This window comes from Bos mutus, chromosome 15, assembly GCF_027580195.1.
Source record: "Bos mutus isolate GX-2022 chromosome 15, NWIPB_WYAK_1.1, whole genome shotgun sequence".
Classification (NCBI taxonomy): domain Eukaryota; kingdom Metazoa; phylum Chordata; class Mammalia; order Artiodactyla; family Bovidae; genus Bos; species Bos mutus.
The window spans coordinates 399,169-425,955 of NC_091631.1; the positions used below are offsets into that span (position 1 = coordinate 399,169).

General features: G+C 50.9%; 1 protein-coding gene across 2 annotated transcripts; it reads right to left on the minus strand.

Annotated features, from left to right (window-relative positions):
• Positions 1-11,591: 11,591 nt before the first annotated feature.
• ACAD8 (acyl-CoA dehydrogenase family member 8) lies at positions 11,592-26,677 on the minus strand. 2 transcript variants are annotated; one of them, XM_070383257.1, is made up of 12 exons: positions 26,503-26,677; positions 22,475-22,575; positions 21,917-22,086; positions 21,236-21,345; positions 20,847-20,923; positions 20,452-20,589; positions 16,745-16,880; positions 16,566-16,663; positions 14,135-14,287; positions 13,863-13,965; positions 12,695-12,770; positions 11,592-12,222 (listed from the first exon to the last, which is right to left on the minus strand). In XM_070383257.1, the coding sequence occupies exons 1-11, from the start codon at positions 26,612-26,614 to the stop codon at positions 12,718-12,720; spliced, it is 1,251 nt and encodes a 416-aa protein (XP_070239358.1). In that variant the 5' UTR covers positions 26,615-26,677; the 3' UTR covers positions 11,592-12,222; positions 12,695-12,717. The 2 variants fall into 2 exon arrangements, with proteins under 2 accessions (XP_070239358.1, XP_070239357.1); XM_070383256.1 differs by lacking the exon at positions 11,592-12,222 and having other exon boundaries at positions 12,303-12,770; positions 26,503-26,676.
• Between the last annotated feature and the right edge of the window lie 110 nt (positions 26,678-26,787).

Genomic DNA, 26,787 nt, shown 5'->3' on the forward strand with positions numbered 1-26,787 from the left:
TATAGAAGAAATAGGTATTAACCTTTGATATTAATCACGTTAGACCTTAGGCTAAGTAAATTCTTTCCTTAACTAAAGCCCACTACACCCTCACCCTATAGGAATGTAACTTTATTTGGGTGGCGTCTGTTTTAAGAATAATCACCCCTGGAGAAATAAGTGTCCTGGTTGACTGACCGCTGTCACAAGGAGAGGGTCATAAATTGTCAGCAGGCCCCCTGGCCAGAAGATATGTAACACCCCTAAGACCTCTGTATACATTTGTATGAAGCACCTGACTTTGATAAAAGTCAGGACTGCTGACCCCGCGTGACTTTTGCCTAACATCTCAGTGTATAAAAGTAGACCATGGAAAATAAAGAATTGGGATCAGTTTCTCGAAATACTGGTCTCCTCATGTTGTACTCTCTCACTCACACTGGCTGAGTCTCCATCTGGAGCGCAGAACCCACCACGCTTACTAATTTTGCCTGGGCTTCTAAGATCCGACCGGGGAGGCCTCAGTGTCTCCTGTCCTTCGGGAGAATGGAAGGACGCCTGTGGCCTACGTAAGTGGTGCAAACTTCTTGTCTTGAAGTTTTATTGGTCTCCCGCGTAAACCAAGCTACTCAGCCTCTTTTCTCCACTGAATTTTCCTACTGAGCTATCCTCATTCTATTACTCTTTACATCTCTAATTAATATCTAATTGAAGCTATTGTATCCTGATCCTCGCCGACGCCATCCCCGCTTCAAACTCCCTGGATCAGCCGGGGCTGGACCCTGGCAAAGAGGCTCTTTAGTTCTTCACTTTCTGCCATAAGGGTGGTGTCATGTGCAAATCTGAGACTACTGATATTTCTCCCAGGAATCTTGATTCCAGCCTGTGCTTCATCCAGCCCAGGGTTTCTCATGATGTACTCTGCATATAAGTTAAATAAGCGGGGTGACAGTACACAGTCTTGTTCCCAATTTGGAACCAGTCTGTTGCTCCATGTCCAGTTCTAACTGTTGCTTCTTGATCTGCATACAGATTTCTCAAGAGGCAGGTCAGGTGGTCTGGTATTCCCATCTCTTTAAGAATGTTCTGCAGTTTCTTGTGATTCACATAGTCAAAGGCTTTAGTCAATGAAGCAGAAGTAGATATTTTTCTGGAATTCTCTTGCTTCTTATATGATCCAGTGGATGGTGGCAATTTGATCTCTGGTTTTTCTGCCTTTTCTAAATCCACTTGTATATCTGGAATTTCTTAGTTCACATACTGTTGAAGCCTGACTGGAAGGATTTTGACCATTACCTTGCTAGCAAGTGAAATGAGCACAATTGTACGGGAGTTGGAATATTCTTTGGCATTGCCTTTCTTTGGGATTGGAATGAAAACTGACCTTTTCCAATCCTGTGGCCACTGCTGAGTTTTCCAAATGTGCTGGCATATTGAGGGCAGCACTTTAACCCATCATCTTTTAGGATTTGAAATAATTCAGCTGGAATTCCATCACCTCCACTAGCTTTGTTGGTAGTCAGGCTTCGCTAACCCCCTTACATGTTGCACATTGCTCTGGAAGTGAAAGCGAATAAGCAGCTGTGAGCTCCGTGCAGGCTGCCTACAGAGTGGACGCAGCTGTTTGCCCAGCTGTGTTCTTCCCATGTCTTGGAGTACATTTCATGCCCATCACTTCACAGTCTGACTGCGAGTTCCACATCTGGGGATACGGAGGACTGATGGTGAGGGCCCTGAGTACCTGTGGGCTTGGGTGTCTTAGGAGGTTCTAGAATCAGTCCCCTGGGTTCTGAAGGATGTGTATCATTTTGTATGTGCTCCTGCAAAACGTCTATTGTTGCTTGTATGGATATATTAAATGTTAATATTTACTCACTTGATATTGATTTTAGCTCTTATTATATAGTTCTGCCATTTAAGATCTAAACATCTTCTATGGCAGTAATTCTGTAGATTACTCCACGGTGCCTATGTTTTCTTCTAATGTTTCTACAGCTTGTTTCTTCATTTAAATCTCTGGTTCATCAAAAATTGATGTTAATATAAGATGTTAATTTATATTAACATAATTAAATTTATGTTAATATAATATGTTAATATAAGTTATCCCAAAGGCCAAGGAACAGAAAGGCTTACAGATCAAATTGAAAGGTAGATGAACCTTTCCATTTTTTTCCAAATGGCTAACAGATTTCTCCCAAATATAATTCTTCCCTCATTAGTTTGCAAAGACCTTTATCATATACTAAATTCTCATATACTTTTATCTGCTTTTGATTCTGTATTTTATTCCATTTATTCCACTGGGTCTGTCTGACCAGATCCAACTTGCAAAAAGAACTTACACGGGGCCACGCACAGTTCTAAACTCACTACCTGTGAACTCATCTATCAGCTTTATAGGCTAATGCTCTTTTTATTCCTATTTCACAGATTTAGGAACTCAGGCAGGAAATTCCCTGGCAGCCCAGTGGTTAGGACTGCTCGCTATCACTGCCAAAGGTGAGGGTTTGATCCCTGGTTAAGGAACAAAGATCCCAAAAGATGTGCAGCACAATTGAAACAAAAAAGGAGCTGACGCAGAGTGAGCTGAGGTAACTGGCCCAAGGTGACGCAGCGGTCAGCGGCAGGCCCAGGTCTCGGTCCCTGCGGCAGAGTTCCAAAGCCTGTGCTACTAACCTCTGGGCCAGGCGGCATGTACCTTAACATTTCAACGAGTTTTGTTCAGGAACTTCCTTTGATGCAATATTGGCATCTAAGGGTACTACCAACAAATTATCCCAAAGGGCAAGGAACAGAAAGGCTTACAGATCACATTGACTCAGACCACACGGTTTAGGAAATAAATTTAAAACACAGAGTGAGAAGTGAGAGATGAAGTGGTAACGCTCTTAGGATAGAGTGCCAGTGGACAGACTGACCCCGCCGGAGCCCTGTAAAGGTGTGGTTGGGAGCACACAGCGCCCCCTCCCCCAGAGACGGCTGATGGCTGCAGCTCTCCGTTCAGTCTGCAGGGCGGCCATGGGACTCATCTGCGCTCTGCAGCCAAGGACCCTGTGGGCAGCATGAGTATCCCCGGTGGGTACAGGAATTAGACCTCATGAGTCCCAAGGGCCTCGCAGGGTTCATGGACACTTAGTATGTTGCAGACTGTCAGGCCTATGCACAGGGCTGGGACTAATGTGGGGTGAGCAGGGCAGAAGTTAAGGAGGGATCGTAAATGTTCAGTCCAAACTTGGTCCTTCCGTCCCTCTCTGTGTTCACAAGCAGGTGATCTACCTACGTCACACAAGTCTGACACATCCTGCAGGGGCTTGCCTATGCCTCACACATCTTATGAGTCTTGTCCTCTCTATTTGCTTCCTACAGATCTGAATGTTATTACACAACACAGCATATTTCATAGCTTGAGTCTGTGACTTTGTTATTCTTTTAAGGAGGCTTCCTGTTTATTCATGTGCTACTCCAGATTAATTTTAGAATCATTTCATCAAGTTCATCAAGTTATAATTAGATCCCACTTAAACACAAGGTATTTCAATTATTGTTCACTCTCTCTCTTCGGGGGCCTGAAAAAACTAGAGAATTTTCCTTTCTGGACAATACTGTACTTTCATTTTTATTTATTCATTAAGTTAAAGGATATTTATTGAGAACCCACTGCATTCCAGTATAGTAGCTTCCCTATAGTGGCTCAGATGGTGAAGAGACTGCCTGCAACACAGGAGATCTGGGTTCAGTCCCTGGATTGGGAAGATCCCCTGGAGAAGGGAATGGCAACTCACTCCAATATTGTTGCCTGGAGAATTCCATGGACAGAGGAGCCTGGTGGGCTACAGTCCATGGGGTCACATAGAGTTGGACAGAACTGAGTGAGTAACACACACTCACTGTATTCCAAACACTGTCCTGTGTTACACAAGTAACTCCCGTAAGATAAAAGCTGTTTTTTTTTTTAACATGCACCCCCATGTCCACTGCAGCACTATTGACAACAGAACATGGAAGCAACTAGACGCCCACTGACGAGATGGATAGAGAGGATGTGGTACATACAGACAATGGAATATTACTTGGCCATATAAAGGACAAAGCTGGGTCATTTGCAGAGATGTGTATAGACCTGGAATCTGACACAGGGTGGTCAGAAGGAGAAAAACACACATCATGTATTAACATCATATCCATATATGTGGACTCTAGAAAACAAATGGTACAGATGAACCTATCTGCAGGGCAGGAATAGAGACACAGTCATAGAGAGTGGACACGGGAGGGAGGGGACGGTGGGGTGAGCGGGAGGTTGGGACTGACACACACACGTGACTGCGTGTTGAATGGCGGCGGGGGGCAGCTGCTGCACAGCACTGGGAGCTCCGAGACGCGCTGCAGGCGGGACGGGGCTGGGGGGAGGGAGACTCGAGGGAGGGGTGTGTGCACACTTACAGCTGACTCACTTTGTCGTGCAGCAGAAACTAGCACAAGCCTGGAAAGCAATTACACTCCAATAGAAACATTATGTTTTTAAAAAGGTAACCAGTTGCCACAGGCAGTTCTGAACCATCTGTCCTCGGGACACTGATGTGAAGGACAGTGGCTACTCAAGCTTTTTTATCGGGAACATGGACTGGGACTTAAAAGTGGCTACCAGACCGAGGAAGGCTCAGCTCCCACACCAGTGACCCCCCCGCCCCCCGCAGGCCCGGAGCCCAGACCCGGACAGGTGGAGGTCCCCACACAGTGGCACCAATGTCAGGCCCGGCTGGAGGGGCAAGCGGCCACCACAGGCCTGGTGACACTAGAAAAGGCCCGGGGCGGGGGGGGGCAGGTTGTCAGATCTGCTCACGAGGAGCGAGCAAACCTTCACACGGCTGTACCCATGTTTAGAGGGAATGGACTCAGTTACTGCCAAGGCTGACATGGGTTCTGAGAGCTGGTGGGCTGGGGGGTTGGCTCTGGCAGGGATGCCCGCTGCCATTCAGAAAGGGGTGGGAGCTGGGCCGGCTCAGGGAGGGCAGGTGATGGGGGGCATCTCTGCTGGGGGACGGCTCCCCCCGGAGCCCGTGGTCCTCCCAGCGGGGCCCCGTGGGCAGCAGGCCAGGCAGGCCTCTGGGCCAGCACAGGGCACTCACACCGGAGGTTCCGGTCCCAGCCCGACTAGCTGACCCTCAGTGGAGGCAGGTGATTGATAAGCGAGTGCTTTCCCGCAGGAACAGTCATTTGAGTGAACCTGTGTCCTGGGCCCAGCTCTTGGCCATGCCATGACCAGTGCACCCAGCACTTGTTCAACCATCAGCAAGGGACTAGACTTAGTTGAAGATGCAAGCATTAGTCTCCCTGGACAACAGTTTGTATGTGACAGAAAACCCTATTCTCAATCAACTTGCCATCGGGGGAAAATAAGTGCTTGTAATGAAGGAATTGTTAGGTCAGGAGGAGTCTATGCAAAAACCCTTTTTTCTTTTTCTTACAAAGACACTCATTTTATGACAGGCACTTAGTGTTTGTTGAGTGGACACATAATTTAGGGAGCCATCTGATGAAGGAGAGTCCTCCTGAATCAAGGGAAACAGCAGCATTAGTGATGAAGACGAGGAGAATCCAGGGTGTCTGGAGCATGGGTGCAGCCTGGGGACCAGTGAGTGGCCAGGGGCTGTCTTCAATGCCTTGAAGAAATTAGTCATTTACAAAGACAAACTTTGATCCTTGTGAAATGAATCCTCTTCCCTTAGGCGAAATGAGCAGAACTGCTTTAATGGGACATTGACGTCAACTGCATTCAGCTTAGTCATGCCCTTTTCTTGTCGAAAGGTGCCCAAGAGGAGGTCAATTCAGTTCAGTCGCTCAGTTGTGTCCAACATTGCAACCAGACGGACCTTAGTTGGCAAAGCAATGTCTCTTTTTAATATGCTGTCTAGGTTGGTCATAACTTTCCTTCCAAGGAGCAAGCGCCTTTTAATATCGTGTCTGCCGTCATCATCTGCAGTGATTTTGGATCCCCCCAAAATAAAGTCTGTCACTGTTTCCTCATTTGCCATAAAGTGATGGGACCAGATGCCATGATCTTAGTTTTCTGAATATTGAATTTTAAGCCAGCTTTTTCACACTCCTCTTTCACTTTCATCAAGAGGCTTGTTAGTTCCTCTTCACTCTCTGTCATAAGTGTGGTATCAGCTGCATATCTGAGGTTATTGATATTTCTCCTGGCAATCTTGATTCCAGCTTGTGCTTCATCCAGCCCAGTGATTCTCATGATGTACTCTGCATAGAAGTTAAATAAGCAGGGTGACAATATACAGCCTTGATGTACTCCTTTCCCGTTGTTCCATTGGAGAAGGCAATGGCAACCCACTCCAGTACTCTTGCCTGGAAAATCCCATGGACGGAGGGGCCTGGTGGGCTGCAGTCCATGGGGTCGCTAGGAGTCAGACGCGACTGAGCGACTTCACTTTATTTTTTCACTTTCATGCATTGGAGAAGGAAATGGCAACCCACTCCAGTGTTCTTGCCTGGAGAATCCCAGGGATGGGGGAGCCTGGTGGGCTGCCGTCTATAGGGTCACACAGAGTCGGACACAACTGAAGTGACTTAGCAGCAGCAGCTGTTGTTCCATGTCCAGTTCTAACTGTTGCTTCTTGACCTGCATACAGATTTCTCAGGAGTCAGGTCAGTGGTCTGGTATTTCCATCTCTTTAAAAATTTTCCACAGTTTGTTGTGACCCACACAATCAAAGACTTTGGCATAGTCAATAGAGCAGAAGTAGATGTTTTTCTGAAACTCTCTTGCTTTTTAGATGATCCAGCAGATGTTGGCAATTTGATCTCTGGTTCCTCTGCCTTTTCTAAATCTGGCTTGAATATCTGGAAGTTCATGGTTCAGTGAACTTGAATATATGCAAGTTCAGTTACTGTTGAAGGCTGGCTTGGAGAATTTTGAGCATTACTTTGCCAGCGTGTGAGATGAGTGCAATTGTGTGGTAGTTTGAGCATTCTTTGGCATTGGAATGAAAACTGACCTTTTCCAGTCCTGTGGGCACTGCTGAGTTTTCCAAATTTGCTGGCATATTGAGTGCAGCACTTTCACAGCATCATCTTTTAGGATTTGAAATAGCTCAACTAGAATTCCATCACCTCCACTAGCTTTGTTTGTAGTGGTGGTTCCTAAGGCCCACTTGACTTCGCATTCCAGGATGTCTGGCTCTAGGTGAGTGATCACACCATCATGGTTATCTGGGTCATGAAGATCTTTTTTGTACAGTTTTCTGTGTATTCTTGCCACTTTTTCTTAATAGCTTCTGTTAGGTCCATACCATTTCTGCCCTTTATTGTTCCCATCTTTGCATGAAACGTTCCCTTGGTATCTCTAATTTTTTTGATGAGATCGCTAGTCTTTCCCATTCTATTGTTTTCCTCTCTTTCTTTGCACTGATCACTGAGGAAGGCTTTCTTGTCTCTCCTGGCTATTCTCTGGAACTCTGCATTCAAATGAGTATATCTTTCCTTTTTTCCTTTGCCTTTCGCATCTCTTCTTTCCTCAGCTATTTGTAAGACCTCCTCAGACAGCCATGTTTCCTTTTTGCATTTTTTTTCTTGGGGGTGGTCTTGATCACTGCCTCCTGTACAATGTCACAAACCTCTGTCCATAGGTCTTCAGGCACTCTATCAGATCTAATCCCCTGAATCTATTTCTCACTTCCACTGTATAATTATTATGGATTTGATTTAGGTCATACCTGAATGGTCTAGTGGTTTTTCCTCCTTTCTTCAATGTAAGTTTGAATTTAGCAATACGGAATTCATGATCTGAGCCACAGTCAGCTCCTGGTCTTGTTTTTGCTGACTGTATAGAGCTTCTCCATCTTTGGCTGCAAAGAATATAATCAATCTGATTTCAGTATTGACCATCTGGTGATGTCCATCTGTAGAGTCTTCTCTTGTGTTGTTGGAAGAGGGTGTTTGCTATGACCAGTATGTTCTCTTGGGAAAACTCTATTAGCCTTTGCCCTGCTTCATTCTGTACTCCAAGGCCAAATCTACCTGTTACTCCAGGCAAATTATTATGTATTTTTTGACTTCCTACTTTTGCATTCGAGTCCCCCATGCTGAAAAGGACATCTTTTTTGGGTGTCAGTTCTAGGTCTTGTAGGTCTTCATAGAACCATCCAACTTCAGCTTCTTCAGCATTACTGGTTGGGGCACAGACTTAGACTACTGTGATGTTGAATGGTTTGCCTTGGAAACAAACAGAGATCATTCTGTCATTTTTGAGATTACATCTAACTACTGCATTTTGGACTCTTTTGTTGATTATGATGGCTACTGCATTTCTTCTAAGGGATTCTTGCCCACAGTAGTAGATATAATGGTCATCTAAGTTAAATTTACCCATTCCAGTCCATTTTAGTTCACTGATTCCTAAAATGTCGATTTTCACTCTTGCCATCTCCTGTTTGACCACTTCCAATTTGCCTTGATTCATGGACCTAACATTCAAGGTTCCTATGCACTATTGCTCTTTACAGCATCAGACTTTACTTCCATCACCAGTCACATCCACAACTGGGTGTTGTTTTTGCTTTGGCTCCATCTCTTTATTCTTCATGGAGCTATTTTTCCACTGATCTCCAGTAGCATATTGGGCACCTACCAACCTGGGCAGTTCATCTTTCAGGGTTCTATCTTTTGCCTTTTCCTACTGTTCATGGGGTTCTCAAAGCAAGAATACTGAAATGGTTTGCCATTCCCTTCTCCAGTGGACCATGTTTTGTCAGAACTCTCCACCATGACCCATCTGTCTTGGGTGGCCTTACACGGCATGGCTCATAGTTTCATTGAGTTAGACAAGGCTGTGGTCCATGTGATCAGATTGGTTAGTTTTCTGTGATTATGGTTTTCATTCTGTCTGCCCTCTGATGGAGAAGGATAAGAAGCTTATGGAAGCTTCCTGATGGGAGAGAGACGGAGGGGGAAACTGGGTCTTGTTCTGATGGGCGGGGCCGTGCTCAGTAAATCTTTAACCCAATTTTCTGTTGATGGCTGGGGCTCTTTCCCTCCCTGTTATTTACCTGGGGCCAAACTATGGTGGAGATAATGATAATGGCAATCTCCTTCAAAAGGTTCCACACATGCACTGCTGTACTCAGTGTCCCCAGCTCTGCAGCAGGCCACCACCAACCCACACCTCCACCGGAGTCTCCTGGACACTCCTGGGCAAGTCTGGGTCAGTCTCTTGTGGGGTCACTGCTCCTTTCCCCTGGACCCTGGTGCACACAAGGTTCTGTTTGTGCCCTCCAGGAGTCTGTTTTCCCATCCTGTGTAAGTTCTGGCAGCTCTATGGCGGGGTTAATGGCGACCTCTTCCAAGAGGGCTTATACCCGGAGACCCCAGAGACTGAGACAGAACTGTGGTTGACTGTCTCCTGTGGAGGTGCCAGTCAGCAGTGGACTGCCGCAGGGGCAGGGGCTGTGGGTGCAGTAGCCTTGGGCGTGGCAGGGTTTTAGATTCATCTAATCTCTCAAGGAGGCCTTGTCAACAGGTGGCCAAAACCTTCCTCTGCATAAACATCCACACACGGGAGTGGCTGGGCTTCCTTCCCTTGGGACAGGGGCTCAGAGGGCCAGAGCGGGCAGCCTGAGGGGCCGTGGAAGGGCTCAGACCACTGGGAGAGGCGGCTGTGACTGAAGCCACTGTGTCACCCGCTAAGGAACCCAAAGGCCCGGCGCTCCGTGCAGGCTTTGGTGCCCCAGCCACAGCCCGAGCGCCTCCCAGCCTGGCAGGTATGGCCAAGGTGGGGCGCGTGGTCCCGTGTGCCTCGCGCACCCCCCAGAGCCCATGGCAGCACAGATCCTCAGGACATCTGTTCTGCCCTGTTGGTTCCACTTATGGCCCAGATGAAAGGACACTGGCAGAGGTGAGCTCCCAGTTCACTGTGTTCTCACCACAGAGCCCACAGCCAGGCTGCTGGGAGGCTGACAGTGATAGTCAAAGTTGCTCAGTCGTGTCCGACTCTTTGTCATGCCATGGACTATACAGTCCATGAGGATTCTCTAGGCCAGAATACTGGAGTGGGTAGCCTTTCCCTTCTCCAGGGATCTTCCCAACCCAGGGATCGAGCCCAGGTCTCCCACACTGCAGGCGGATTCTTCACCAGCTGAGCCACCAGGGCTTCCCTGGTGGGAGGCTGGACTCCAGAAAACAACAGGAGGGAAAGCACAAGTTACATGTGAGACCCCAGCAGCTCACCCCCGCGCAAAAACTGCCAGATCCTCACAACACCTCTTCTGGCCTCGGGTCAGAACTGAGTGCCAGCAAGCATTGCACCACCCACGAGGCTGTCTAAGCCCCATGGCGGCAGCACACTCTGTCTCCATCTGCCAAGTTCAGCCTCAGCACCGCTTGGATGGCTTCAAGAGCCCAGACTGCCATGCCCCATGCCCCATCTTGCCCTACTTCAATTCCTTCCCAAAATGTTCCTCTAATGGGTCAATCTCATCAGATCTTCCCTGATAAAACCCTCCTTCACTCTCCATTGCTTGCAAAATAAAACCTACTCTGGGCCTTCACTTGTGGCTCAACTGGTAAAGAATCCGCCTGCAATGTGGGAGACCTGGGTTCCATCCCTGGGTGGGGAAGATGCACTGGACAAGGGAAAGGCAACCCACTCCAGTATTCTGACCTGGAGAAGTCCATGGGGTCACAGAGAGTCGGACACGACTGAGCCACTTTCACTTGGCTTACATAACGCTGCATCCAAATTCAACTTACGCCTTCTTTCCATCCCGCTGAAACAAGTATAAACAGCTCCCACACAAAGCCCACACCTTTCCTGCCTGAAGCTGACTTCCTTGGCTATCTTTAAGTACCACACACATCACCCAAGTTTAACTTGAATTCCTACCTTCTCCACAAATTCTGAAGCACCTGTGGCAGACTGCTCTGTCTTCCGCAGCCTGTGCTACAGTTGCAGAATCAGGCTTCTGGAGGCTGAAGCTTCAACTCTGCAGACCACCTACACTCTGCTCCCCAGCTGTACTCAGCGCAGGCCTCAGAGGACACATTCAAAACTCGGCGTAGCTAACGGTACATATATTGGTTTCTCGAAATGCTGACATGCAGTTAAAAAATGTTCTGGCTATTTTTTTATGTAGGGATGAAATGAATTAATGTGATGATCATTTATAACAGCATTCTCTAAAAAGCCTACATCTTTAGGAATGTAAATCTGCTGTCATAAGTCATAAACAGTACTTAGTTTACAAAGCTATTAGAAATTTAAGGGACCTTTTTTTTTAAAGTTTTTGTTTTTCAGTATTTACTTGGCCGCACCTGGTCCTAGCTGTGGTGCGCGGGCTCTTCGGCTGGAGCACATGGGCCCAGCTCCCTGCCCAGGACTGAAACCAGGGCCCCTGCACTGGGAGCAGACAGTCAGAGCCACTGGACCCCAGGGAAGTTCCAAGTAACCGATTTTTAAAAAGTCAACTTGGTCAAGCAGTGTTTTTGTTTATAATCCCCAATTCTAAATAAATGTTTAATTACATATAATAAAATTATAAAAAATAGTTGTGAAGGATTTGTTTGAAAGAAAAAAACCAACAGACCCAGAAAAGGCAGACAGTGGTAGATTTATCAATGTAGTGATTAAAAACATTTAAAAAGAGTGAAAAAGAGAAACAAAAACTCAGAAAAGAAACCTACTCAAAGCATTTATCAGGAAAGGTTGTAGGAGCTTTGAGGACCATTCCCAGACCACGTGCTTCTAAACAACCAGTCCCAGACCACCTGAGCCCATGACACTTGAGTGGCGGAGGTACAGGCGCGCCCCACTTGTGGCTCGGGAGGAGGCCTCGCACATCCCTCTCATCGTGACTTGCATTCAGAGGAGCTGCTTGAGGGTGGCTACAGGACGGTCTTGTCTTCAAGGGGCAGGCAGAGCAGAACTGACAGGAACCATCTCAGCCCCGCTCCTTCCCCACACCTCTGCTGCGGTTGGGAAGCCCTCCTCGGGGCGTCCAGGGCCCTGGGGACGGATTCAGGCCACCACCAGGACTCTGTGGGCCGGGTGAGAAGCTCCCCGCCACCGAGCGCCAGGAAGACTAGGCAGCATGTCCTCTCGGCAGCTCCAGTCCTGCGGCCCTGCCATCCTCCAGCTGACGCCGTGAAGCTGCCGTGGAGATGTCGGCCCCTCCAGCAGCCCGACTCACTCGTCACCTGTTGAGGTCCTTTAATGGACCGGAACCTGGTAGTCTGGAGTAGACGATAAGAAAGTAAAAGAGAGAGAGAAAACGGAGAGAGAGAGGGAGAAAGAAAGACACAGGGGCCAAAGCTCTGATGCAGCAAAGGTGTTTTATTCAACATTGTGTGTATTTATTTATACTGTCTTACAAGGTAGCTATTTTCAGCTGAGATAAAATCAAAATTTACGTTATCAAGGAAACATGAGGTCACCCATATGAAAGAGAGAGGATTGTAAATAATCACTTTTCATAAAAAGGAAGAGGGTCGTAAATAGTTACTTATCACCATATGGAAAAGCTAGAAGGAAATGCATACATTCCTCAGTCCCAGGGAGCAGTTTGCTGCTCCACTTAATTCCTGAATATTCAGGAATTAATAAGGGACAGAGGATTCATGACAGATCCAGAGCAGCACACAGGAAGCCTCCTGTTCAATGCTTCCTGACAGTCACCGTGCCTCCACGGGGGCGCCCACCACCGACCTGCTGTCGGAGCCCGGGGCGGGCTACTCCTGCAGCAGGCTCCTCGAGATCAGCATCCGCATCACTTCGTTGCTGCCTGCGAGAGGGAGAGGGCGGGCTGGGCCTCAGGGTCAGGGACCAGTCTGACCAGGACTGTAAACAGCAGTGCTTTTCATCTCGACAGATGTCAGGAAGAAGGAAAAACTGACTTGTAAAAAACCTCTCCTGATGGCAAAAATGCTTTTATTAGGTAAAAACAGAATAAAACAGCAGAATATACACGTAGTATAATTCTGTTCTTTAAAAGTGTATCTACAAGCACAGAAAAGGTCCAGAAAGAGGACTTCCGGTCTAAAATATAAAAGGAACCCAAAATATTAACTCAGATGTCAAAACCTGAGTGATCTTTTTAAACTTCCCTTGTGTTTTGTAATTTTTCAACAATAAATACACCAACATCGTTGGTAATCAGAAAACTGAATTTTAAAAGAACAAAAACATTTTCCCTGAAAGGGGGTGGAATCAGTTGCTGGGGGAGGAGAGGAGTTGCTTGCTTCATTTTTACATTCTTTCTGATGCAAAAAATGCTCTAGAACCCGGGAGTCACAGCTGCCAAGCCTGTGCACTGGAACCCGGGAGCCATGGCCGCTGAGTCTGCACCCTAGAACCCAGGAGCCACAGCCACTGATCCTGCGCCCTAGAACTCAGGAGCCACAGCAGCTGAGTCGGCGCTGTAGAACCTGGGAGCCATGCCACTGAGCCTGGGCCCTAGAACCCGGAGACACAGCCGCTGAGTCTGCACTCTAGAACCTGGGAGCCACAGCCTCTTAGCCCATGTGCTCCAACGACTGAAACCTGTGCTCTGCAATAAGAGAAGCCACTGCCATGAGAAGCCGGAGCATGGCGAAGAAGAGTAGCCCCTGCTTGCTGCAACTAGAGAAAAGTTATGCAGCAACAAAGACCCAGCACAATCAAAAATAATAAATAAAAAATAAAACTGACATAGGCCAAGAGCAGGGGGAGGGTGACCTCAGAGGGGACAGAGCAGAACTTCCTGATCCCCAGGCCAGTGCCCTCCCCTCCAAAGGGGCCAGGAGGGAGGAGGAAGGCAAGCGGGGCCCAGGCGGCACAGGGACAGATGCCGGGCTGAACACTCCGCCAGGGAGGAAACCATCTTGGGCACGTTTACCTTCAAGGATCTGATGGACCCGGGAGTCCCGCACGTACTGCTGGACGGCATAGTCTTTCAGGTAGCCATAGCCACCGTGCATTTGTAGGGCCTGGTTGCAGATCTGCAGGGAGATGGGGGTGAGGACCCTCAGGTCCCGGGAAGGCGCTCCTCCCCATGAGCACCCACATGGGCCTCTCCTGAGTAACTGGTGCCTCAAGGAGCACCCCAGGAGTGAACAGAAGGCCCACCACATCCTGGGCATCCAGGAGAGCTAGAGCACCAGCACTCACCGCAAAGCATTCGTCCGTAGCGAAGAGTTTGGCCATGGAGCACAGGACTATCGCGTCCTCTCGCTCCTCCTGCAGAGCTGTGGCCGCAGTGCGGATCATCAGCCGTGAGGCCACCAGCCTGGCCGCCATCTCGGCCAGCTGAAACTGCAGGTACTGCAGCGAGAGGGGAGAGAACCACACACACAGATGGCTCAGCACTGCCCGGGGCCCTGAGAGTCCCCTCCAAGGAAAAGCCTCAGCCACGGGCCCCTGGGCCCCACCCAGAATGTGCCTGGTAAGCTCCAAGTCCTCTCCACTGCCGCACTGCAGTCACCACCTCCTCAAGGAGATGCCCCCTGTCTACCCCTTCAACCTATAGCCAGTAAAACGCCCATAGCTCCACACAGGTGCCTCTGCGCAGCACACCAAGGTGCCCTGGTGGCCCACACCTCTGCACCTCATGGTGGTGGGCTGGGACCTGGAGGAACAGGACCCAAGGACCTGAGACCCCAGACCTTGGCCCCTGGCCTGGCAGCTGAGCCCACAGCAGCGCCCAGGACCCAACAAGTCAAGACAGGCGAGGCACTCGAGACCCCAGCTCCACCCCTACTCCCCTACCGCAGGTGACCCTGGACAAGGCGGAGGCACCCACTATCCAGGTGCCTCCAGTGGGATACCAGCCACAGCCAGAAGCCTGGGTGCAGGGAGCAGCAGGGAGCCCGGGCAACACTCCAGGGAGAGGCCACACAGGCAAGAGGAATCACAGCCTGGGCTGCTGAACCATCCACTGGAAACCAGAAGAAAAGCCTCCGGCTTCCAGCCTGCAGGGCTGTTAGGATCAGGCAGAAAAAAGCTCTACCTAAGAACAGACTGGCTGCTTCTAACGAGCCAGCTGAAGAGGAGTAACTCACCAGTAACACAGGATATCACAAAAAAATGACAATTCTCCAGAAACCAAACCAGTCATGGATACTGGCTCTAACTGGTGGAGAATTCAAAAGAGCCATCATGAGGAAATTCAACGAGCTACGAGATAACTCAGGAATAAAAGTAATGCACAGAAGGACTATTTTGCCAAGAACACTGACATTTCAAGAAAGAATCAAACCAAAATCCTGGAGCTGAAGAACTCAATAAACGTGATGGAGAATGCATTAGAAAGCTATGGAAATATAGCAGACCATATAATTAGAGAGCCTGAAGACAGAAACCTGGAAATGATTCGGGTGGAAGAGGAAAGCTAAGATTAAAACACAATCAACCCTACCAGAGCTGTCCCACTCCATCAGAAAGAGCAGTGTAAGGATGGTAAGCATCCCAGAAGGAGAAGACAGCGGATGGGGGTACAGAGCTCGTTTACAGAAGATCTGAGAACGTCCCATGTCTGGGGAAGGAACTGGATATACATGTCCAGCAGGCTAACAGACGACCGCAAGGCAAACAGACCGTCTCCCAGACATATATTAAACCTGTCCAACGTCAAAGACAAAGATTCTTAAAGTCAGTCAGAAAAAAGACCATAACCTACAAAGGGACCCCAACAAGCTAAGAGCTGAACAGAACTATCCCACGATCCAGCTATTCCACTTATGGTATTTTTCCAAAAAATATGAAAACACTAATTCAAAAAGATACATGCGTCCTTAAGTTCACTGCAGCATTATTTGCAACAGCTAAGACGTGGAAGCAACCTAAGTGTCCAACAAGAGAAAGGACAAAGAAGATGGAATGTATGTATACGAGGGACTACTACTTAGCCATAAAAAGAAAGGAATTCTTCGATTTGTGAAACATGGATGGACCTAGAGTGTTGCGTTAAATGAAGTCAGACAGAAAAAGACAAATACCACATGACTTCACTCACACGAAGAATCTAAAAAACACACAGTAAATGAAAACACCCAACAACCTCACAGGTACAGAGAACAGACTGGGGGTCACGAGAGGAAGAGGGCAGGACGAAATGTGCAAAGGGGGTCAGCTGAACGTGATGCATGGGATCAGACTTCTGGTGGTGAGCTCGCTATGGTGGGCAAGAAGCCCAGTTATAATGTATACAGGAAACTTTAATGATGTTGAAAACCAGTGTTACCTCAATAAAGAAAAAAGAATGAAAAACTGGGTCACAAACAAGCAATCACTCCAATCCCACTCCCCTGAAATAAGTACTTTTTGCATTTTCAGAGGTATCTTTGAAAACGTTTTATTAGTGTTTACATGTATCTATTTCATAAACCAAATAGCACATGCTCCTAAAACATCATGTTTCTTTTGCCATGTAATCCATCACGAATCTTCCTGCGACTATAAACAAAAACTATTATAAACGGGACAGAAAAAAGGCACAAGTTCTGGCTGCAGTGAGGGCAGAACCAATAGAGACAGCAGGGCCCCACTGCTCCAGAAGACATTTTGGAGACAAGAGCAAAGGAAGGGACACGCGGGGAGTTACCTGGCTATTGGCCAGAGGCTCTCCAAACTGCTTCCGGACCTTGAGGTAGTCTCGAGCGAGGACGATCGAGGCGTGAGCGGCGCCCAGGGAGCAGGAGGCTGGGAGGGAGGGGATCAAGGCGGCCAGTGAGTTGGGGGCCGTCGCGCCCGCCCCCCGCCCCCAACCCCCGCGGTCCTCACCAACATTGATCCTCCCGCCATTCAGGCCCTTCATGGCGATGAGGAAGCCCTGGCCCTCGTCCCCGATCCTGTTGGCCACCGGGACGGCACAGTCTTCAAAGATCACTGCTCGGGTCGGCTGTGAGTTCCACCCCACCTGGCAAAAATCAGGGGCTGTGTGGCGGCCCGGCAGTCACCACACAGCGCGATGTCTGCTGTCCACCCGGCCCGAGATGGGTGCTCTACCGTCCCGGGACTCAGGCTCCCGAGAACTCGGCTGAGGAGAAACAGGAAGGTCACACTTCAGTATGTCAGCTCTGACAGACTTCCCTTTCAGCACAACGTTTAAACATACCGAGGACACCTACTTCCAAGCATCTGCTCACCACACCAACCTGGTGCGGGAATCTGCCTGGAATGCAGGAGACCCCAGTTCGATTCCTGGGTCAGGAAGATCCCCTGGAGAAGGGATAGGTTACCCACTCCAGTATTCTTGGGCTTCCCTTGTGGCTCAGCTGGTAAAGAATCCACCTGCAATTAGAGAGTAGCCTGCACTGGCTTCAACTGGAGAGTCGACACAGAGTATCAAAGACCCAGCACAGCCATAAATAAATATAATTATTATTTTTTAAATATAGTTGACCCTTAACAACATGGGTTTGAATTGCATAGGTCCATTCACTTGCAGATTTTTTTCAATAATAAATACTATAGTACCACTCAATCCTTGGTTGGTTGGTTCCATGGATATGGAACAGTGATTATGAACAAACCTCCTATAGAAGGAAGCCTGTATACAGAGGTCCAACTACAAGTTATACTCGGATTTTAAACTGCATGGAGATTGGTGCCTAACCCGTACATTGTTCAAGGGTCAACTGCAATGTAAAAGAATGAAAAGGCAACCAAAGAGAGGGAGATGACATTCGGGCTCCAGAGCGGGGGAGCCACTCACACACCTTGCCCAGCGGGGCTTCCGGCGGCGTCACGCCGGCGACATCACACTGGTGACGTCATGCTGGCGGCCGGAAGTGGGAGTATTCACGCCACAGACGCCGACAAAGGCCGCACAGGAGGAGCTCTTGCTCTCTGCTTTTCCTAGGGAGCTGGTTTAGCAAGACACCCCTCAGTATGTCAGTCTCGAGCCCAGGGACGGTTTTCCACCCCTAGGACGCAGCCCATGCCCTCTAACTAGCCGACGGGCAGCCCGCGTGCCTTCTGGGGCCACGGTGTCCCCAGGGACAGCTTCACTGGGAGGCCGGCAGAGCCCCCTTCCTCACGAAGAGCTGGATTTAGGTGCCCCACAGACATAGACTGGCCTCCTTCCTCTCCGCTCCAGGAGACCCACGCTGTCAGATCCTGCGGGCATGGGGTCGGACGAGCCCTAGGCTCAGGGGCTGGCAGCCCTTCCTGCACCGCCCCCTTCAGGGCGCCCTGCCTGGGAAGCGGCCCCACCTATGGCCTTTCCTCTGAAGCTTCTGTCCAACCCTTCCTCAGCCCCTCCTATCCCTCACCTGCGCCCTCTCTCCTATCCCGCCCCCTTCAGGGCTTCTGCTGCCTCTGCCCCTCCCTGGGAACCCCACCCCCACCCCCACCCCCCACCTCCCGTGGAGCCTCCCAAGGCCCCTCTGGTCAGCAGGGCCGGCCCTGACATCTTGTCTTCCAGACCCCGAGTCTGAACCCTCCCACCCTGGCCGTGGGTCTCCCTGGACACTCACCTCCCGTTCAGGACACACATCCCTGGCTGGGGAAGCTCCGGGGACCTTAACATTGAGTTGTAAGAGAACCACAGACACATGGCCGCCACCTCCCAGCCCCTTCTGGTGAAAAAGTCTCCTTCCTCCCTAGGGCAGAGAAGCCCGCTCCTCACCGCCTAGAGTCCCTGTGAAGCTGCAGCCAGAAAGATATTCCCCAGTCCCAGCCCAGAACAAGGAGTCCCTTCCTGTCCGGCTGTCTTTCATTCCAAAGACCACCTTCCCACTGCCATAGAGGAGTCCTCCCCGCTACCCGTACAAAATCTTTTCACGACTAAATCCAAGCTAAAGCAATTCCACACTCCTTTTCTGTTTCAAGTTCTCAGCTACAGAAGGTGCTCAGTACACCAAGTGGAAGCATGTACTTGTAGGAAAGATGAGCAGGAGAGAAAGCCAGCTGCTCAGGCCACAAGAGCAGCCAGATCAAGCGAGGCGGTCAGCAGGTGACCCCTCACCTGGCCGGCAAGCTCTCCGACCTCACCCCACACGGAGCCCTCTGCTCATGACCCTCCGGCCACACTGAGAAATTCTGGCTTCTTCAAACACACTAACCTTGTTTCCATATCAGGCTCTTTGCAACCACTGCTGCCTCTGCCCAGATCCCTCCTCAGGGCTGGCTGGCAGCCGGCTCCTGACCTGGCAGACTGCATCAAGTGACACCTTATCTTCGGCTGTCCCTACACGAGCAGCTCTCCTCCGCCTGCGTCACACCCGGCTCGCTCCCCTCCCTCGCACTGACCCGCCCGCTGCTCACAGGCAGCCCTACACCCTGGCGCACCGTTCTGGCCGGTCTGGCCTTCCAATTTCCCATTTGTCGAGAGAGACGCAAAGCACAACTAATAATAAAGAGGAAAACCAAAAAGCAAAAGAAAAAATAATGTATGCTTGAAAGTGAGAGGAGACAGAGCATAAGGAGAAAAAGAGAAACTTTTTGTATAAGGAATTTATTTTACAATTTTTTTCCAAGCCCCAAGCTAGCTAGATTTCGTAATACTGCCAACAGATATCAGAAATACAAATGTGTTGAATCAGCCAACACTAGCTTTATAAGAGCAGAAACACCAGAATCAGTATAACCTGGTTCTATAATACAACGTGTCAGACTCCATGTCAGTCCATCTCAAAACCAGACAGACATCCCACCCGTCTCCCAAGCCACGTGAACACAGCTCAGCGTGTACAGAGCTAAGAGGGCACGTGTCTTACAAGTGCAGGCAGGCGAGAGCATAAGGCTTTGCACACCCAGTGCTGAGAGGGTCTGGCTTTGCTGCACGAGAGGGGCACGGAGCCTCTCAGGCCCTGGCAGCTGCAGAGAGTCAGGATCAGGGACGGCACGGAGCAGCCTGGGGGCCTGGGGAGCCAGCAGAGGCGGCGAGAGGCAGACTTGGGGCCATCTCTTCGCGGACTGCTGCCCGGGCCCGACTCTAAGGGCACCTGCTGGAGCTGAGGACTCGCCGGGCCGGCCCACCTGAGCAGACCCTAGCTCAGGACCAGGGGCAGGGACGTAATCACAGGCCTACGGCTCACAGCCTGGCTGTGGGATCTGTCCATCCTGGAGATGTCTTCTCGAGGCCCAGGGAAACACCCTCCTCTTACGTTACTGAGGGACCCGCGGTTACCTCCAGTAAGCTTTGCTGAGCTAAAGAAGAAAAGTGGGCCAAAAGCATTTCACTCCCGAGATCTCTAGTCTCCTGTCAGCATTTCTTCCTGGGTAACAAGTGGGCGCAGAGATAGGAAGTAAGAAATATAGGCCAGAAGTGGCAGCAGGAGCCGGTGGAGAAATCCCTCTGTTGATGTAAGCCACTGGCAGGCGCGGTGCCCTGCCAGCAGCACCACATGATGCAGTGAGGCCTGCCCCCACTCCCCGCTGTCGAAACCCTCATTGAAGCAACAGCCTGCAAAGCCAGGGCGGCAGGGCGGACCACTTGCTGAGGCGGGGTTCCCACCTGAGGCTCCCTGGCGAACCGCACTCACCTTTTTCTCCTTCTTGCCAAAGCTGAGGCCGGGGGTCCCCTTCTCCACCACTACGCAGGAGATGCCTCTGGGGCCTGGCCCTCCTGTGCGGCACATGACTACATAGATGTCAGCTTCGCCGCCACCACTGATGAAGGCCTGTGGGGTTGCAGCAGGAAGACAGCGGGTGCCCCGGTGACGGGGCAGTGGGAGGTGAGGGGCAGCGGGAAGGGGTCCCAGGACGGGCCTAAATGGGCTCAGACCGGAGGAGAAACAGTGATGGTGAGCACTGGGACGTAGGTCTGAGTCCTCGCCCCAGACACGGTTCACCTGCAAACATGCGGGCCAGGCCGGGCGGGTGGCGAGGGGAAGGGCTGCCACCCTGCCTGGGAGGGCCGCGGCTGCTGGCCGTGTACCTTGGAGCCATTGAGGATGTAATGATCGTGTTGTCGCACGGCAGAGGTCATGAGGGAGGCAGCGTCGCTCCCACTCCCTAGGGCGGGAGGAAGGGGAGCTGAGAGGTGGGGGTGCTGGGGAGCGGAGGGAGCCCCCGCGAGGTCCCAGCTCCCGAGAGACCGTCCCTAACGATAGACGCCTTCGATCCAGACCTGGAGAAGATCCAGACCTGGAGAAGCGCAACGTGCTCAGGGAGAGCCCCCCGCTCCCCCTCCGCACTCCCGCTCCGGGGAGCCCTGAGCCTTGTGACCTGTGAGCGTGTGAGAATGCTCAGTCGGGATGGAGACACGAGCCGAGCCAGGGCAGGCGGCCGAGGCTCCGCAGGCCCGCGGGCCGCACGCACACCCACCTGGCTCTGTGAGGCAGTAGGAGGCGAACTTCTCCATGGCGCAGAGGGGCGGGCACAGCCGGTGCCGCTGCTCCTCGCTCCCGAAGCGGTCGATAATCCAGACACACATGCTGAGCACACCCAGGAGGCCAGGGCAGAGACCGAAGGGAAAGGCAGCTGAGGGGAGGGCACGCACGCAGGGAGGGGAGCAGAGCACAGGAGCGTGGCGGGGAGAAGCCACAGCTGAGAAGGCTCACGTTTCAAGCAAAGGCCTGGATTAGCACATAGTCCGGGAGCACAGCACCCAGAGGGACCCAGGGCCAAGGTCACCTGGGCGCTGGCTACACTATCTCCGGTTAGGTTAACGGAGCTCCCTGAAAATCAAGCCGTCCTATGCACTCTCCCAAATTAGTGGAGGCTTCATCTTTGGGTTGAGGAAAAGGGAAGTGAGGCCGTTTCCTAATGCAGAACTCTCGTCTGGAACCAGGGCAGCTGGCATGTGGGAGAAGGCCAGCATTCTCTAAGCAGCACACAAGATGACAGATCCGAGCCAAGAGGTGGCCGCAGACCTCGCGCGAGCTGTGGACACACTGGCTCCTCGGGCGGGGGCAGGCACTACACAGCGAAACCCTCTCCTGTCCACACAGAAGGTGCCCGCCGACCAACGCCAGCACACGCTGCGTCCACCGGGCTGGCACTCACTTGTGGATGCTCATGTAGGCCGTGGTGCTGGTGCAGCCTGTGGCCAAGGCTTCAAAGATGACGGAGGTGTCCAGCCGCGAGAGGCCCGCCCCTCCGACATCTGTTTGAACGTACACTCCCCCGAAGCCCAGCTGTGCTGCCTTCCGCATCGTGTCCACAGGGAACAGCTCCTGTGGAGAAAAGGGCAGGGTCATCGGAGAGGGACTCACAGGCGGGCTTCTCATCCAGGGGCGTGAGGAGGGGCCCAGACGTGTGCACGCAGGAGGGGACAGAGCCCCTCGACTCAGCGCCGCTTTTGTCGCCCACACAGCGGGCCAGTTAAAATGCATTCTATGTGGACTGCTTTCTGGCACTCAAGTTTCTTTTTATCATTCCAGTACTGCCTGGGTTTTAAGAGTGCCCAAATCTTAATTTTCATCTACGAATTAAAGCGGTGGCATCTGCAGAAGGAGGCCTCGCGCCCCTACAGGACTCGCATTTGCTGTGAGTTTTGCAAGCTGGGTGCTTGGGAGGAGGCAGGCTCTTGGTGGGAGGCACTGTGCAGCTGAACGCCCTCACCTTCTGGTCCCACTCTGCCATGTGCGGCGCCATCTCCCGGGCAGCAAAGTTGAAGGCCACTTTCTGGAACTCTTTCTGCTCTTCACTTAGTCCCATGGAAGCTGTGGGCAAGGCAGCATTTACTCTGAACCAGGTCGGGGCTCAGGGGAGAGGACAGCAGGCCAGAAGCCCCATGCAGCGTGGCGGGCGGGCGACTTCGAGAGCAGCCGTACATGGAGCCCCGCGCGCGTGAGCCCGCACCCCCTCCGGCATCCCGAACACACCGGCCGGCCTCTTTCGCCGTTGCTACTTCTTCCGTTACGCATCTGCCGCTCTCCCTCCTTGTAAAACCACATTAAAAGAGTAATAAGCACACAGAGACCCTCATATTATGGTAAAGCGTCTTCATTTCCTCTAGGATGCCCTACCTTTTCTGCATCGGAATCTGTGCCTATTTGTCTATATGCATCAACAGAGTCATTCTACAAGCTCAATCAGGAAAGGAAAACAGGTGTACTTTGGCTTACTTTGCAAACTGAGGATAAAGGCCCTGCAGCAAAGCTGTGCATTTGATAGTCACTGAACATGGATACTGAGTCTTCCAGCGCTGAGAACAAGGCTAAGGGCCTCCTAAATTTGTCTTTACCAAATGCATTCAGAAATTTTAGTGTTTTCTTCCCCGACTATTAGTGCTTTGCGTACTTCCTTCACTTCCAGCTCTAAGCTACTTAAGAGCTAAGGAACTGACTGAGCGATACCATCAGTCCAGTTTCATCAGGATAAGTTTTTCTAGAACCACAAACGTTTTCAAAGAGATGGTACTACTCCAGTATCTCATGACAGGTGACACTCTTTAGAAGAAAGATCCCTGCATCAGCCTGACACACTGACCACCCAGTTCAGTGTCATTACTTTGCAGCTGTTCTCTAAATAGCCAGTTCTCCGAATGACGTGAACACTGTTCTTTTTCTATGTACTTTTTTTTTTACCCCCAAACACTGTGTAGAGTGAATGCAGAACAGGACTGAAATGTCAAACACAGCGACAGGCCCACTGGCCAGTCCTGTGCCTCAAACACTTATCATTTTCCCCACTTTGCAAGGTGACAGACGTTCTGCTCAGGGCAGGCCGGAAGCTAAAAGGAAAGAACCTAAGCACAGCTTGCGTGAGAAGACCACAACCTGTTGGGAATGGTGTAGAGAATGTGCAAAAGACAGGACCATGAATCCTGGGAGCCATGCCACAGAATCGTCAGCAACCTGCACAGGGCGAATCCCATTTATTTCTCCTTTGTTTTCTTGGTGCCCCTTGGAAAGGAGCCCCTGCCTCAGATGTGCTAAGAAGCCTCAAGGAGTGTCTCTTACTGCGGGAGGCACAGTGGTGGCTGTCAAAATGTCGAGGGCAAAGTGGAAGGTGCAGGCTCTTCATGGCCTCCTAAGACTCCATCCTTCCATGTCAGACCAGGTCCTGGGGGCAACAGTACAGAGCACAGGGGGCGTGGAGTCTCAGGGACAACCCCCTCCAGCACCCGACTGCCCTGCAGCCATCCTCTCAGAGACCCCGGCAAGCCCGGGCCTCAGGAGCAGCCGCCTGTGAGCCAGGAGAGAGCTGTGTGTCCCCGCCCGGACTCTCAGTCAGATGGGAGTTGTGAAGATTAAAGGTGGCATTACCTTCAGAAGTCCAAGGCAGAAACGACACTGGGCGGTGTTTTCAGAAATGTGGTTAGGGATAAACAACTCAAGGTTCCCTACTCAGGACTCAGGCCATTTTCCACTCCAGAAGAATTCGGACTGGAGGTCTACCACGGGGCAGTGCTGGGACAGGATGTTGTGAGTGCTAAGGAAACGAACAGCTGAGTGTATATGCGCTACAGAACTTCAGGCTGAGCAACAGCTCAGTACATGTTTACAGACGCTATTAGTACTGACAGATACAAACAAGTAGTTCAAGGTGTAAAAGGTCTGAGTGCATCTAAACTGCAAGGAGATCCAACCAGTCCATCCTGAAGGATCAGTCCTGGGTGTTCACTGGAAGGACTGACGTTGAAGCTGCAACTCCAGTACTTTGGCCACCTCTTGCGAAGAGCTGACTCACTGGAAAAGACCCTGATGCTGGGAAAGACTGAAGGTGGGAGGAGAAGGGGACGACAGAGGATGACATGGTTGGATGGCATCACCGACTCAATGGACATGAGTTTGAGTAAACTCTGGGAATTGGTGATGGACAGGGAGGCCTGGTGTGCTGCAGTCCATGGGGCAGCAAAGAGTTGGACACAACTGAACAATAACAACAACAAAAGGAGAACACTGCTTGGAGTAAACAAGCAAAAAGTCAAGTTAAAAAGTAAATAATACACAAGAAAGTGTGCCCAGTTTCCAGAAAACATGAGCCAGAAAAACACAACAAAAACCAGGCCACATGAAGTTTGCTGGAGCTATTGGCAGAGTTCAAGAAGCCAGTACATAGACGCCAAGACACACACACACAAATGCACACAGAAGTAGTAAAGCTAAAGAGAACAAGAACCCACATCAGAGGAGGAAAACCTTGATTGTACAGTAGTTCAAGGGTGAACAAGAGCCCAAAAAACCGAACACAGGAATCTCTGAATGCATCAAAGCCCACACCTAACCAGATCTCAACAGTTCCGAGAATCCTGGCGCCGAGAGAGCACGTGGGAAGCTGCAGCAAATTGCAATGGACAAGCAAGCAGGTGTCTGCAGGGTCTGCAACTATTAATTACACAGCTTTCAGGAGGGAAGGCTTCTCTCTCAGCCTCAGGTCCCCCACTGTAAAATGAGAGGGCTGCACTAGACCCTAAGCAAGTTTCTTCATCTGTAAAATGATATATAAGATATAAGGAAACTCAGAACCCTCTTAAAAATTACTTTTCACATTAAAATGCACCAAGAAACAATGAGAAACGTTTGTTGATCACTTCCATTAACTTGATATTAGAATATGCAGAATGATACACTGAAAGGACAACTTTATTTCACTAAAGTTTCTTTTAAAAAGCTGATAAAGCAATTCATTTGTTGAAGCTACACCTCTTGCCACAGGAAATATTCTTATTTAACCTATTTGCTGCCAACCAACAAAGGTAATCCTGCTTACCAAATCCTAAGTGCAAGGATGGGGCGGGACCCTGTGAAGGTGCTTTAAAACCCTGGGAAGAAAACTGTCCTGTTCCTTAGTGTCCTTGAACTCTAGATATTGAGCTGAGGCACTCGGAAGCTGCTCTATTTGCTTACAAAAGTGTCATTTACTTTAGATTTTTTAAAAGAAAGATTTCAAAAGAAAAAAGTGTTTTTCTTTTTTGACAGCATCACAGGGTCTGGTTACCCCCTAGTCGGCCTAGGTCTCCCCTACTCCGTTGTGGGTGTGTGTCCAGTCGTGTCCGATTCTTTGCAACCCCAAAGACTTTTCTGTCTCCATGGGATTCTCCAGGCAAGAACACTGGAGTGTTACCATTTCTCCCTCCAGGGGACCTTCCGGACCCAGGGAAGCTCTGCTGCGCTGCAGGCGGGCTCTTTACCGCCCGGCCACCAGGGAAGCCCCGCTCGGTGACTCGCATGGAAATTATTTGCTAGGAGACACTCCACTCAGGTCTATAAGCTCTGGTAGTTTCCCACTTGCTACAAGTTACTTTTCTGCAGGAGTTTCAATAACTGTTTTGTAACCATAGATGTTGTTACGTAATTTATTTATATGAGCGAGTCTTGGATCACCGGAGGTTTGTTCACCGATCACAACCACCAGCTGGCTTTGCACGTCCTCACGACCTTTAGGACTTAAGTTTATGATTAACAACAGCAAAGCTCACGAGTCCCTGCGGCGAAGCCCGCCCTTACAGCAAGCAGAGGTAACAAGGCAGCTCCGAGTGCTGGGAGAGAAGGGAACCGCAGCCCCAGGCCGCCTCGCCAGTCCCCCACCGCAAAGCGCCGGGACGGACCGGCGGCGGCCACCAAGGGCCCCCGCCCACCAGAGCGCCCCCGGGCTCCGCACGCGCCGACCCGGGGCCGAAGCCTACCCCCGGCGGGACTTACGGTCGATGCAGGAGACCACGCCCCGCCGGGCGCCGTCGGCGGGGCCCCGGGGCCCGCGGCGCAGCCCCCTCAGCCGCGCCCCGACGCGCTGGCAGCCTCCTCGCAGCATCATCGCCGAACGATCCTCTCCCAGCAGCTCCGGCTGCTGTCTGAGCTCCCGCGACCTCGGCCGGCAGACAGGCCGCGGGGTCGCGCCGCACTGTACGTCGGGAGCTGTAGTGCGCGCCGCGGCCCCGAGGGCGTGCTCGGGGCGCCTGTGGGAGGAGCCGGGACTACAATTCCCTG

What these genes read in the sequence shown, in the direction of transcription:
- ACAD8 (XM_070383257.1), bottom strand. Translation starts at nt 26,614, where the DNA reads ATGATGCTGCGAGGAGGCTGCCAGCGCGTCGGGGCGCGGCTGAGGGGG. An exon ending in CTACTGCCTCACAGAGCCAG is followed by an intron (nt 20,924 to 21,235) that starts GTGGGTGTGCGT and finishes CTCCCGCCCTAG; the next exon opens with GGAGTGGGAGCGACGCTGCC. An exon ending in GGTCCATCAGATCCTTGAAG is followed by an intron (nt 12,771 to 13,862) that starts GTAAACGTGCCC and finishes TCCCTCTCGCAG; the next exon opens with GCAGCAACGAAGTGATGCGG.